The 12,367-nt window shown below is 40.3% G+C and overlaps 1 protein-coding gene across 4 annotated transcripts in view; it reads left to right on the top strand.

Moving 5' to 3' along the window:
• Positions 1-10,869, top strand: part of hk2 (hexokinase 2) — a 100,797-nt gene extending 89,928 nt beyond the window's left edge. For all 4 annotated transcript variants that reach the window (XM_052041226.1, XM_052041225.1, XM_052041223.1 and 1 more), the window contains exons 16-18: positions 535-690; positions 3,179-3,412; positions 5,001-10,869. In XM_052041226.1, the coding sequence (XP_051897186.1) occupies positions 535-690; positions 3,179-3,412; positions 5,001-5,145 (535 nt within the window). In that variant the 3' untranslated portion in view covers positions 5,146-10,869. The remainder of the gene's footprint in view (positions 1-534; positions 691-3,178; positions 3,413-5,000) is intronic.
• Positions 10,870-12,367: the final 1,498 nt, after the last annotated feature.

The raw sequence follows: 12,367 nt of genomic DNA on the forward strand, positions 1-12,367 counted from the left end.
TTTGTTATTTGTGATTTCACAGTATGAACAGTGCTTAACTTACGAATAATGATATTGGCAATTCCAAACTCGACAGGATGTTGAGCTTTCCTTCCTCTGCATTCCCATTTCTTTGGCCAGGAGTCCTCATCCCAGACTGTGGATTCTTTGTCCTGTCTTCAGAATTCTCCTCCTTCTGGCCCCTTGCACTCTCCAGATCTATTCGTTGCTAACTGACAGTGTGACATTGGCTATCTCAATTTTCCACTGCTATTACTTATTCTAACATATCCCTTCCTCTGAACTTGAGGCAACCTGCTCACTAAGGACCAATCCCAACATTATTATCAAACCTGGTGACAAGGGTGATGCTTTTGTTGTTTGGTAAGCTGGCCCCCTAGTTCCCAGAGGTTGAATGTCAGTGAACAGGCAGGGTAATGGAGATGAGCTGTGCATGTTACAGGAAATTTACACAACACTTTTTTTCAACAGTATTTGTGCAATTTCTCTTTCTTGGTGATATTAATAGCTATCTGATTTTGATTGATTCTCTAGATATGAAAAGATGATCAGTGGAATGTATTTGGGAGAGATTGTCCGTAACATCTTAATCAACTTCACAAAGCAAGGTCTGCTGTTTCGAGGGAAGATCTCAGAAAGGCTCAAGACACGAGGCATTTTTGAAACCAAATACCTGTCTCAGATTGAGAGGTATGTAAGATGTGAACAATTATATCATTGTCACAAAATGTACCATTGTCAACCAAATATCACTTTCACCATCAGGACACAAGAGACTCCAGATGCTGGAATCTGGAACAAACAATCTACTGGAGGAACTTAGCAGGTTGAGCAGTATTTGTGGGGGGAAAGAAATTGTTGGTGTTTCAGGTCAGAACCCTGCGTCAGGACCTGCTGAATTCATCTGCCAGATTATTTGTTGCTTCATTTTCAATATCAGTGGTTCAATTCCTAAAGCCCAGCCATGAGGACTGTAATTATATGAATATTAACACCAGCAAATTGTGCTTAGAAGAAAATAGATGAGGGGCAGCAGAAAGAGATAAGTGGATTGTATGAACACCATCACTCAGTTCCACTTATAACAGTTAGGAACAGGAACTTCTGTCAAAATGTTTCTTACCAAATCCAGATGTCAACCCTTACTCCCTGCCCTACTCCCAACCAGCTGAGATCACGTAACTTGGTACAGATTGAGAGTTCTTGAGTATCACTGTTCAATTGGAGACTTAAAAAAATTGATAGACAGCTTTGGTTCTTTTTGGTCTTGAATCATTTTTCATTCAGTCCTAAGTGTTTACACCCAGAAGCCCATGCTCTTATGGCATCTTTCCGGCCCAGCATTCGTCTGCTCTGTCCTTCTTTCAGAGGCATGGTCCCTTATTCTCCTCCCTAGCTCTGGGTAATCTGCCTGCAAGACATCTTCCTTCTTTCTATCCATGTCATTGGCTTTGATATGGACCACTACCTCTGCCTGTTTGTCCTCCCTCCCTCAGTCACTCAGTAACATCCTTGACCCTAATGCTTGAGAAGGCAACACACCATCCCAGAATCATGTCTGTGTCTGTGGCCACCACCCCCACCCCCCCAAATATCAAGTTCCCTATCACTGTTCTTCCTATGCACTCTGTATTAATTCAACCCTTTTTTCTTAAGTATTAAACAGCATCCTACATTCCTGCCTCACCCAAATCCCACACTTTACCTTCTGTAGAAGCCAAAGGTGGGGTTTATATGTGCATACCTGGATTGTTAGTTTAGGTTTCTGGATCAGTAGTGGATTCTGGATTACTACTACTAGAATACCAATAATTTAACCAGTGAACCAGCACTGTACTTCCCCCCCCCACCCCCCCATGGAGGAAATCTACCATCCTTACTCAGTCTTTGTGACTCTAGACCCACTGCAATAAGGTTGACTCTTAACCGTCCTTCGAAATAGCTTAGCAAGCTACTTAGTTGTATCACTACAGCTGTGCGAAAGCAGAAAATGGATGAAAGCAGATGGATCACTCAAAGTAGCTACTATACTATCTTACAAAGACCTCCTCACAAACAGCAGGCCACTGATGTCTAAATTGTGAGAGCTGTCCCACACACCAGTCAAGCAACAACCTGACATAGTTGTACTCACAAAATTATTGCTTGGCGGCAATGTGCCAGACTGCTCCATCACAATCTCATGGCATCAGGTAAAAAATGGGCAAGGAAACCTGCCCCTGCTTCCCACCTACTGTCCTCCCTGTTGTATAACACTTAGAAGAAGCACTAAAGGTAGCAAGAGCACTGAACGCACTCTGTTTGAGGGTCCATCAACCAGAATAGGTTGGTAATATCACCACAGGCTGAGCTAGCTGAATCTTGTAGGACAGATGTGTTCGACCTGAAAGGTAAACTCGACTTCTCTTCCCACAGATAGAATGCTGGAAATGCTGGAAATGCTGAGCATTTCCAGCATTTTCTGTTTTTATTTTAGATTTCCAGTATCTGCAGTGTTTTTGATTTTCACATTCTAGTGTTTCTATGGTTTGGTCATGTTTCCCTTTCCACAGCAATCAATGGCCTAAAAGTGAAAAAAATGTTTTATCATTTATAAAACATCCTTCATCACCTCAGGATTTCCTAAAGAAAGTGCTTCACAACCAGAAACACAACTTTTGTCCAACTAAGGATTTATAAATTTGTGAAGTAACTTCTTTGACTTTCAAATTTACCTTGTAAGAAATTAATCCCAGTGTTTTATTCCTTTACTTTATGGAATTATTAATCTATATTACTACTTTTGTTGCATATGAGCATAGGAGTCTGAAGACCCATATTCAACAATTTAGGAACAGCTTCTTTCCCTCCGCTATCAGATTTCTGAATGGTCCATGAACCCATGAACACTACCCTATTATTCCTTTCATTTTGCACTATTTATTTATTTTTGTAATTTATAGTAATTTTTATGTCTTTGCACTGCACTGCTGCCACAAAACAACAATTTCATTGTCAGTGATAGTAAACCTGATTCTGATATACTATATTGGTCTGTATCCTCTAGCTTCCTATGTTCCTTCTTCCGAGGCCCTTATTATGGATTCATTATTCTTATTAAAATGCACTATCCACGCTGGTCACTGTTGTCATTTGTCTGCCAGTTAACGCCTTCACTCTGCCTTTCTGTCTTTTGCAGCGATCGACTGGCATTGCTTCAGGTCCGTGCCATCTTGCAACAGTTGGGCCTGCAGAGCACCTGCGATGACAGCATCATTGTCAAGGAGGTGTGTGGGGTGGTCTCCCGTAGAGCAGCTCAGCTTTGCGGTGCTGGATTGGCGGCTGTCGTTGACAAGATCAGGGAGAACCGTAACCTGGACCACCTGAAGGTCACTGTTGGACTGGATGGGACACTGTACAAACTGCATCCACAGTAAGTCCGCCTGGAGGTCTTTGTGTATGGACTTCTTGATAGGATCAGTCTCAGATGGCCAATCTATCCTGCCCCTCAACTCAGGATCTACTTGTTCCACACAGATTTTTTTATTTGCAACACTAACATTTGACCTTAAGTTAATATTGCTCACAATCCCTGGCTCTCCCCAGAGGTACATGAGGGCAGCTCTAAGTTTCTGACATTCCAATTTCATTTCCTTTTATGTGGCAAACGAATGGCATCCACTTGAGGCTCCTCCAGCGGATAAACTTACTCGGATGGTGAAATGAACAATTCAATCCTTTGGGTAACAGGATGATCTATGAATGCTTTGAAAATTTGAAAAGCCAAGAAAATCAGTGTTGCAAAGTGAAGAAGAGAATAAGTAGGTCTGTGACATCCATTCAGTATTGGGGGTGAGATTTGAAATAAGTCAGAAATTGGAAGTATATGAATAGTTGATTCTATTTTTTGATTTTGTTTGAGAGACAGTTTGGTACAGTTTTAAAAAGTATAATATGTCTGAAACAAAAGCCCAAGTGGAAAAGAAAACATAGAAAGGTAGGAAATAGGAGTACTTTGCCCCTTCAAGCCTGCTATGCTGTCCAATATGACCATGGCTGATCATCCAAATTCAGCATAGTGTTCTAGCTTTCTCCAATATCCCTTGATTTTTCTAGCTCTAAGAAAAATATTCAACTCCTTCTTGAATATATTTAATCATTTAGCTTCAACTGCTTTCTGTGGAAAAGAATTCCACAGGTTGACCACTCAAGCAATTTCTCATCTTAGTCCTAAATGGCTTATTCCTTATCCTTAAGGCTGTGATCCCTGCTTCTAGATTTCCCTGGCCATCAAAAACATCCTGCATCTAATTTGTTCAGTCCTGTTGGATTTTTGTTGGTTTCTATCAGATTCCCTCTCAATCTTCCACTCTCTGGTGAATATAAGCCTAAATGGTCCAATTTCTCTTCATACATTCATCCCACCATCCCTGGAATCAGTTTGCTGAAGTTTCTCTGAACTCCCTCCATGGTAAGAACATTGATCCTCAGAAAAGGTAGTCAAATCTGCTTACAATATGCAAGGTGTGGTTTCATCAAGGTCCTGTACATTTGCAGTAATACATCCCTGCTCCTATAATCAATTCCTCTTGCTATCACGGCCAGCATACAGTTTCCAATACGGTTGCAATGGCACAGCTTTACCCTGTAAATAGCTGCTTCACAAGTGAAAGGCTTAATGATTTAATTGACATTCTATATTACATTCTGATGTTCTAACTTCATTTCCCAAAAACGTAACATTTGAGATAAGAGTGTAACTGCTTTAATTCTTCTCTATTGTTATGCTATTTCTTGGTACACAAGTTGGTCACTAAATTTACACTATACAATTGTAGCAGTTCATATGGGTTGTATTCTGTAGATTGGGAACAACAGGTATCTAAATTGAATGTCCATTTAATGCATCCATAAAAAGGGACATTTTAATGCAGATGGTTTGGAAATGCCTGGCCCAATTTATCTTTAATTGTCATCTTGCAGGTCCTTGTCTAATTGATGTCTTTTTCTCTTGTTTGCAGCTTCTCTACGATAATGCATGAGACTGTCGAGCGCCTGTCCCCCAGGTGTAAGGTGACATTCCTGCAGTCAGAAGATGGCAGCGGCAAGGGAGCGGCTCTGATCACTGCGGTTGCCTGTCGCATCCGAGAGGCTGGCCAGCACTAGAAGTAAATGCTGTGACATTTTCTCTTCCATCCACACTAGGAACCTCCCCTCCTTTTCCCTAACCCATGTGTATTAAAATATTCCTGAGAGCTTTTGAGGTGTGCGGCTTCTCCCATATTTCGGAATGGAATTGTGATTGCTGGTGTCATTCTCATACGCAAGTCAACATCTGGGCAAATGAGGGATGCTGATTGGAAGCTGCTACCTCCCATAGCTTAACCTCCACCAAGATGTCAATACCGATTCCATTTTGACCTTTAGCCTTCTCTCTTTGCAGTGAAGAGCTGAACATGATCATGACATTGCAGTTGCTACTTTTAACTGAACAGAACTAGTTTTGTAAAATAAGTTATTAATATTTCAGATGTACACGTGAAAGGGAAAGGGTGGATGAAGGAAAATGATAGTGGGAAGTGTGGTAATAGGACCATGTTCTGGAGAAGCCAATGCTGGAGTTTAAGAACATTACTAAGGTAGTCTTTTTTGAAAGTAAAGCGTTCATAAGTTATGAAATTGTATTGTAGTTCCTGCTGCTGCACATTTGTTGTGAATGTAAACAGCGGCATCTGCAGGTTCAGTGGATTAGGGAGCATTTTTGGACATGCACTCAAGTTGCAATCCGTTTCCTCTGTTGTTGGGCCAGAGGAGAAGATTTATCTCCTAGATTTATCCCATTCTTACTTGTTTACATTAGCAACTTATTGTCTTGAGTATTTGCCCACTCGGCTCCATCTTTGCAGACTCTATCAGATTATATCAGATATTGCCATTAAGCCGGATATCAGCTGGTCACATTGGGCATGTTTGAGCTTTTTTACTTCACACCAGCAGTGAGAGAGTTTACATTGTTGGCAACAGGAGTGATTAATATTGCACAGACTCATCTGCAGAGGTCACCAATGTTTACAAAATTATTGACTCACACACCTTTGAATATGTCACCACGCAAAAAAAATGGTGGGGACAAATGTTTTTTGTGCCACCCTGGCATTTTCTGTTGAGGTAGGGTTAGAAGTTCAAGCATATTTGCAAACTTGGTACAAATCTACAAATAAAGGGGATGAGCACTCTTCAAAATATTACTTATTATATCTTCAGAAAATGTGGAACATGTGTATGGAGAACCAAGCTTGGAAAATAATCACCATCAGCTTGGCTCAAATTTCTCTTGAGCTTCTCTGTTCCAACCACAGTAACTTTCCATGCAATTGCAGCTAATGCAGAGGGACTTAGATTGTGCCTGTATATGCAGTGCGTTATCACTGACTCACTCGTTGAATTTGAGCATTGCACCTTTTCAATTCTAGTGAACTGTTTCTGGGTCCAAAGGGTGTCCCAGCTATACAAGGCTTCCGTGTGGAATTGGTTTCTACCATTATGACCAATTGACTTTTGATATTTGGTGATGTATTGAAAGCATTTTGGAATTTCAAGGACCTGATTTTTAAAAGAAAGGAGAAAAAAGTATACATGTATTTTTTATACCAAAGCAAAAACATTGTTAATTCCTTGCATGGAACTTGTATGAGGTATGGTACTGAAATATTATCACTGGAGCCAGCTGTAGTTGACCTTGGTGAAAACTCCGTGAAGTTCGTACACTGTTATTTAAGTAAAATCCAGTTTACATGTAGGAACTCAGCACACACAATACTACCCGCATGGGAAAGATTTCATCCTTGTGAAAACTTGGTAATAATTCCAATCAATTAAATTTTGTTTTTTTAATCTGGTGCTGGCTGTGGGTACAAAGTAGATGCAGGTTACTGAGCAGATATTGATTCAACCCTGGTCAGTTTGTCTGTCCAAGGAATCCTGGTATATTTATTTAATACAAATGGGATAGGAGACATCCACCATTTGTATAAGAAACAATATCTGTTGGTAGTGAAGAGACTGTTCAAGGTACAAGATGATTAAATTCAACCTCCTATCATTGTCAAACTTCTCTTGAGCTTCTCTGCATCAATGGGTCTGCACAACCACAATAACTTTCTGTGCTGCAGCTAATGCAGAAGCATTGAGACTGTGCTAGTGTACAGGAGGTGATGCTGAGATTCATGGCCCCACATGCTGTATTTCCATCTGTATAAATCATGGCCACTCAGGAGTGCAGTCAGTGAATTCTAAATGTTAATTTGATTGATACATTGGATTGCATTGGAGATAAAAACCTGACAAGTTCTTTCCACCCTTGATCTCTTTGCTTTTCTTCCTGACCTACTGCTCAACAATTTATGCCCAAAAAATGTACCCCTATTTGTATCACCACCATTTCAAATACTTAAAACCAAAGATTGTTCAAAAGATTGAAATGAAACTTGTCATTTGAAATGCATGTAATTTTGATATGTGTATGACGAACAAAATCAGCAGGTCTTCCACCCCCTGATATCCATCTTGAGGTACTTTTACTCTATTATTTTGCTCCAAGAACTTTTTCATTGATTTTAAGGTTGTCTGGCAGATGGCTGATAATGTGTTTTTGTCATTTTTTGATTGAACTGAAACAGCACCACCTTCTCTGGTTACACCTGTTGAATCTTGAAGAGGAATAAAAAATTCCCCTCATTAGAATTCATACTACTGCATCATCACAGGAGAGTAACAGTGGGAGAGCAGGTCTTGAGTGCTGTTACATATCTTTTAAGCCCCTTGTAAGTAGCACTATCCTAAACGTATTGTTTCAATTGCAATCCTACCCACTGCTTGTGAGTCATTGGAGTCTAATGCAGGGAAAGAAACAAAGGCAGAAGTAAACAAGTTTCTTGAATTAAGTGGATGCTGGAAGTTTCAAATTTAGTAATACATTATTCCATGAGAGAAGACGGAGAGAACCTTTCCATAGATACAATTGTTGTGGATACAATTGTTGTGGAATGTAATGGTCATCCACTTTGGTAAAAAAAAGTTTTTAACCTGCTGAGTTCCTTCAGCAGATTGTTGCTTCAGAGACACAGAGATTATACAGATGCTGGAATCTGGAGCAACAAACAATCTGCTGAAGGAACTCAGCTGGTCAAGCAGCATCTGTGGGAGGAAAGGAATTGTCATCATTTTGGGTCGAAACTGTTCATCAGGACTGAGTGTGGAGGGGTGAGATGACCAGTATAAAGAGAAGGGGAGTGATGAGAAAAGAGTCCTTGAGGTGACTGGTGGACCGAGGAGGGGTGTAAGGTGACAGGCGGGTTGCACCAGGTAGGGGAGGGGAGCGGGCGGTGGAGTTGGGAGAAAATGGTAGGTGAATGAGAGATGGAGGAAGACAAAGGGAGGGAAATAAAAACTGAGAAGCCGATGGCGCAAGGTAGGGGGAGGGGAATGTGACGGTTGGAGAGTAATGGTCCCACTTGCTAAACTCCCCTCGAACAGGGTAACCTAGACGTTCCCCCCTACGGAGGGAGATAAGCAGGAACACTATGAGTTTTTAGTTCAATAGTGAGAGATTGAAGAAGGTTGTTATTCCAGGAGACCTGAGTGTCCTTTGATACAGATCACTTGAAATTAACATCCAGGTACAGCAAGTAATTACAGGAGCAAACAGTGTGTTGGCCTTTTTTGCAAGAGTATTTGATTGCAAGAGCAGAGAAGTCTGGTTCATTTTATGTCGGACAGAGGTGATACTGTATCTAGAATACTGTGCACAGCTCTGATCTACGTAAGGAAGGATATACTGAGATAGAGGGAGTGCACTGAAGATTCACCAGATCGACTTCATTGAAAAGTACAAAATTCTTTCAGAATTAGATGCAAGATTGATGTTTTCTCTGGCTTAGGTGATTAGAATACAGGTCATCCCCAGGTTATGAATGCCTGACTTCTATCTGCCTGTACATACAAGTAAGCATTTGGGAGACCAGTGGGATGGATTTGCCAGCTGCTGTGGGGTTGCAGGTATCTTCTGTCATGTGGGAACTCAGTTCGTGGCAATATCTGAATGGTAAAGTTAAATGCCTTGGTCTAACTACACAATGCCCTTGGTTAGCCCATGTTTTTGTTTAAATATATTGCTAGCAGGCCGCATTTCCGACTTTCGAACTGTTCGGGTTACGAGCAATTTAACATATGCTCTACTCTTCTGTTATGTTCACCACAGTGGATAACTTAATTTTTTTTACATTATATTCCATCTGCTATGTTTTTACCCACTCGGCTTGTCCACGTTCTTTTTACATCTTCCTCTGTACTCACTATCTCAGCTCGTTTAATATTGTCAGCAGCCGTGGTCTCCTCAGCCGAATTGCTGATGTGGACTGTGAAAAGCTGGGACCCAAGCACTAATCTCAGTGATACCCCTCTAATTCACAGGCTGTCAACCTGAGAATGATCTGTTTATTCCCACCCTTTGCTTTCTGAGAACCAATTCTCAATACATGACCCCTAATTCCCTGTGCTCTAACTTTGTTGATCAACCTCCTTTACAGAACTTTATGGAACAGCTTCTGAAAATCCAAATATACCACATCTAGTGCCCCCCGTTTCTCTCCCCCCCCCCCCCCCCCACTGCCCTTAACTATTCCACTCATCATATCCTCAAAGAACTGCAGCAAATGAGTCAAACATGATTTTTCTCTTCAAAAATCCACTTTGGCTCAGCTCCATCCTATCATTCTTTGCAAGGAGTTTTGTTATTGCATTCTTCATTATAGATTCTAGCATTTTTCCCACCCTACTGCTAGTTCTGCATCTTAGTGAATACATTTTGTAACTCCAACTATTCTATATCACTAGTTTCCTGTTATATACGCTGTTAGATACATCTTCCAAAACTGGATTTGTCAATTATACATCGTTGGATCTCTCTGTTCTTGCACTCCCTTTTAAAACGGTATCATTCCTTAAATTGGCCCTCCTTGTTCTCCCTACTAAAATGTGTCACAGCAGACTTTATTGTACTGAAATTTCATCTGTCACGTGTCTGCTGTTTCACCAACGGTTTTGATCATAATTTTTATCATGAAGATACTGAACCTGAAACTGTAACCAATCTTTCTATGTCAAGTTTTGTGAAGCTGCTGTTTATCTTATGTTTTTTTCACTTGAATTTATTGAGCCATTATGTGACCAAAGCACCATTGTGATCTGTCTGGTGAAGGAACATACCTCATTGTTTTATGTTGTCTAACTGTTTTTCTATGATAATGTAAGCCCAGGTTTCTAATCCTCTTTGAGAGCTTTTAATTTAAAAAAAATAAGACTGAGTATGCACATATTACCACAGACTACCTTCCTACTCTAAACTATGGCAATTGCCTCAAACAGTACTGCCAGAAATTGGCAGTCAAGAAATAATGAACTGTGCTGGTGTTCAATTGAAGGTGCATAGAAAGTAATTAATATTCAACTTTATATCTCATCACTTGTTGAAAGTGATATTTTAATTCATAAAAATTATTTTTTGAGCAACGTTAGGTAATATCGCAAATTGCAACCACTTATTACAGTTGGCCAATTACCTTTGGTTGTTTAGGTAGGAAGTACAGTGATGCCTCAGCAGTTAAATACAGGACTGGTAATCCAGAGACCTGGACTAACAATCCAGAGATCTGAGTTCAAATCCCATCACAGTAGTGTTGGAATTTAAATTTATTATTAATAATCTGGAATCTGGAAAAATAACAACCGTTCATTGTAAATGCAAACTGCCAAGAAAAGTAATTGTTATGTTGTAAAGTCCCATCTAGTTTATAAATCCTCTTCAGGGAAGAAAATTGGCCATCCTTACCCGATCTGGCCTATATATGACTGCAGATCCACGTCATGTGGTTGACTCTTATATGGCCTGGCAATCTACTTAGTTGAGGCCAGCTCATCAACATCTCCTTGAGGGCAATTAGCGAGGGACAATAAATACTGGCCTGCCAGTTACGCCCTGATCCTGAAAAAAAAATATTTTCAGTGCATTAAATCTTGTGAAATTATTTCCTGTGATTAATCTTCATAACATTGAAGTGAACATTAAGGCTTACACAGTATTGGCACCCCTTTTGCTTCCTAATTCTGAGATGTTGGGCACAGAATGATTTTATGAAGACCTCCCAAGGACTAGCTAGCTTCTATAGCATTGTGATACAATTACTTTCTAAATTGATTTTAATTGTTTGATTTACTGTTCCTTCTTTAGTGCTAATTAATTTATGAAATGTGACCATTGGATTCAAACTGATTTCACCTGAAACAAGGTCTGGGAAGATACCATCGGGTCTATTTAAAAGTTTCCCATTGAAAATACTGTCCATAATGAGTACAGTTTGGCACATTCACTCTAATGACCACAAGCACATAGCAACAGCGGGAAATGGAAATGGCTAAGTGGGTGTAGTTATTTTTGAATTTGGAATTGGTGCAAGTGTCAAGGTCTGCTTCCAGCTTGTGCTTTAGCTCAGTAATGGAGTGAATGGGTGTAAATAAATATGAGACAGCACCTTGGATAGCATAACATTCAGAACCATACAAAGATGCAAGCTGCTGTGGCATAAAGAATATGCCTAAATTAAAAGTGGCTCATTCTATAGAGTCATTGAAACAGGATATGCCCTTTGGCCCTTCATGTCTGTGCTGACTACCATCTATACTAATCCTATTTACCAGAACCTGGTCCATGGTCTTTTAATGCCCTGGTGATTATGCTCATTGAGCTACTTTGTAAACATTGAGAGTCTCTGTCTCCAACACCCCCTCAGGCAGTGCATTCCAGATTCCAACCATCCTCTGGGTGAGGAAATTCCTCCTCAGATCCCCTCTAAACCTATGCCCACTGGTTTTAGACTCCTCTGCTTTGTGGATAAGTTTCTTACAATCCACCCTATCTGACCAAGGATTTAGCAATAATTGGTGGAGAAGCTGAGCAAGGCCATTTTGTATGTAGTCAAATCCACCATAACAGAGGTATGCATTAGGGTGAATCATCTTTAACTCTAAACTAACCATTAACTTCTAAAAGTTGTGTTGATAATCCTGTTTTAACACAAATTTATGAAACAAGTAATTAAAGCAGTATATTTCATATTGGATGAGTTGCAATGATTGCTCTAAATTAATGAGGCATCCATCAGAAATACAGGAATCCTGATGAGCCAAACAAGACCATCTGACTGCATTTTAGTTGTACTTTCCAAGCTCAGACTGCTCCCAGACAGCAAGGACTATTGAGAGGCAGTGATTTCTAGCATCAGTAATCACGAGGGATTGAGAGCTGACATGATGCTGCGTGTATCTACTGTAG

Source organism: Pristis pectinata, chromosome 29, assembly GCF_009764475.1.
Source record: "Pristis pectinata isolate sPriPec2 chromosome 29, sPriPec2.1.pri, whole genome shotgun sequence".
NCBI lineage: Eukaryota > Metazoa > Chordata > Chondrichthyes > Rhinopristiformes > Pristidae > Pristis > Pristis pectinata.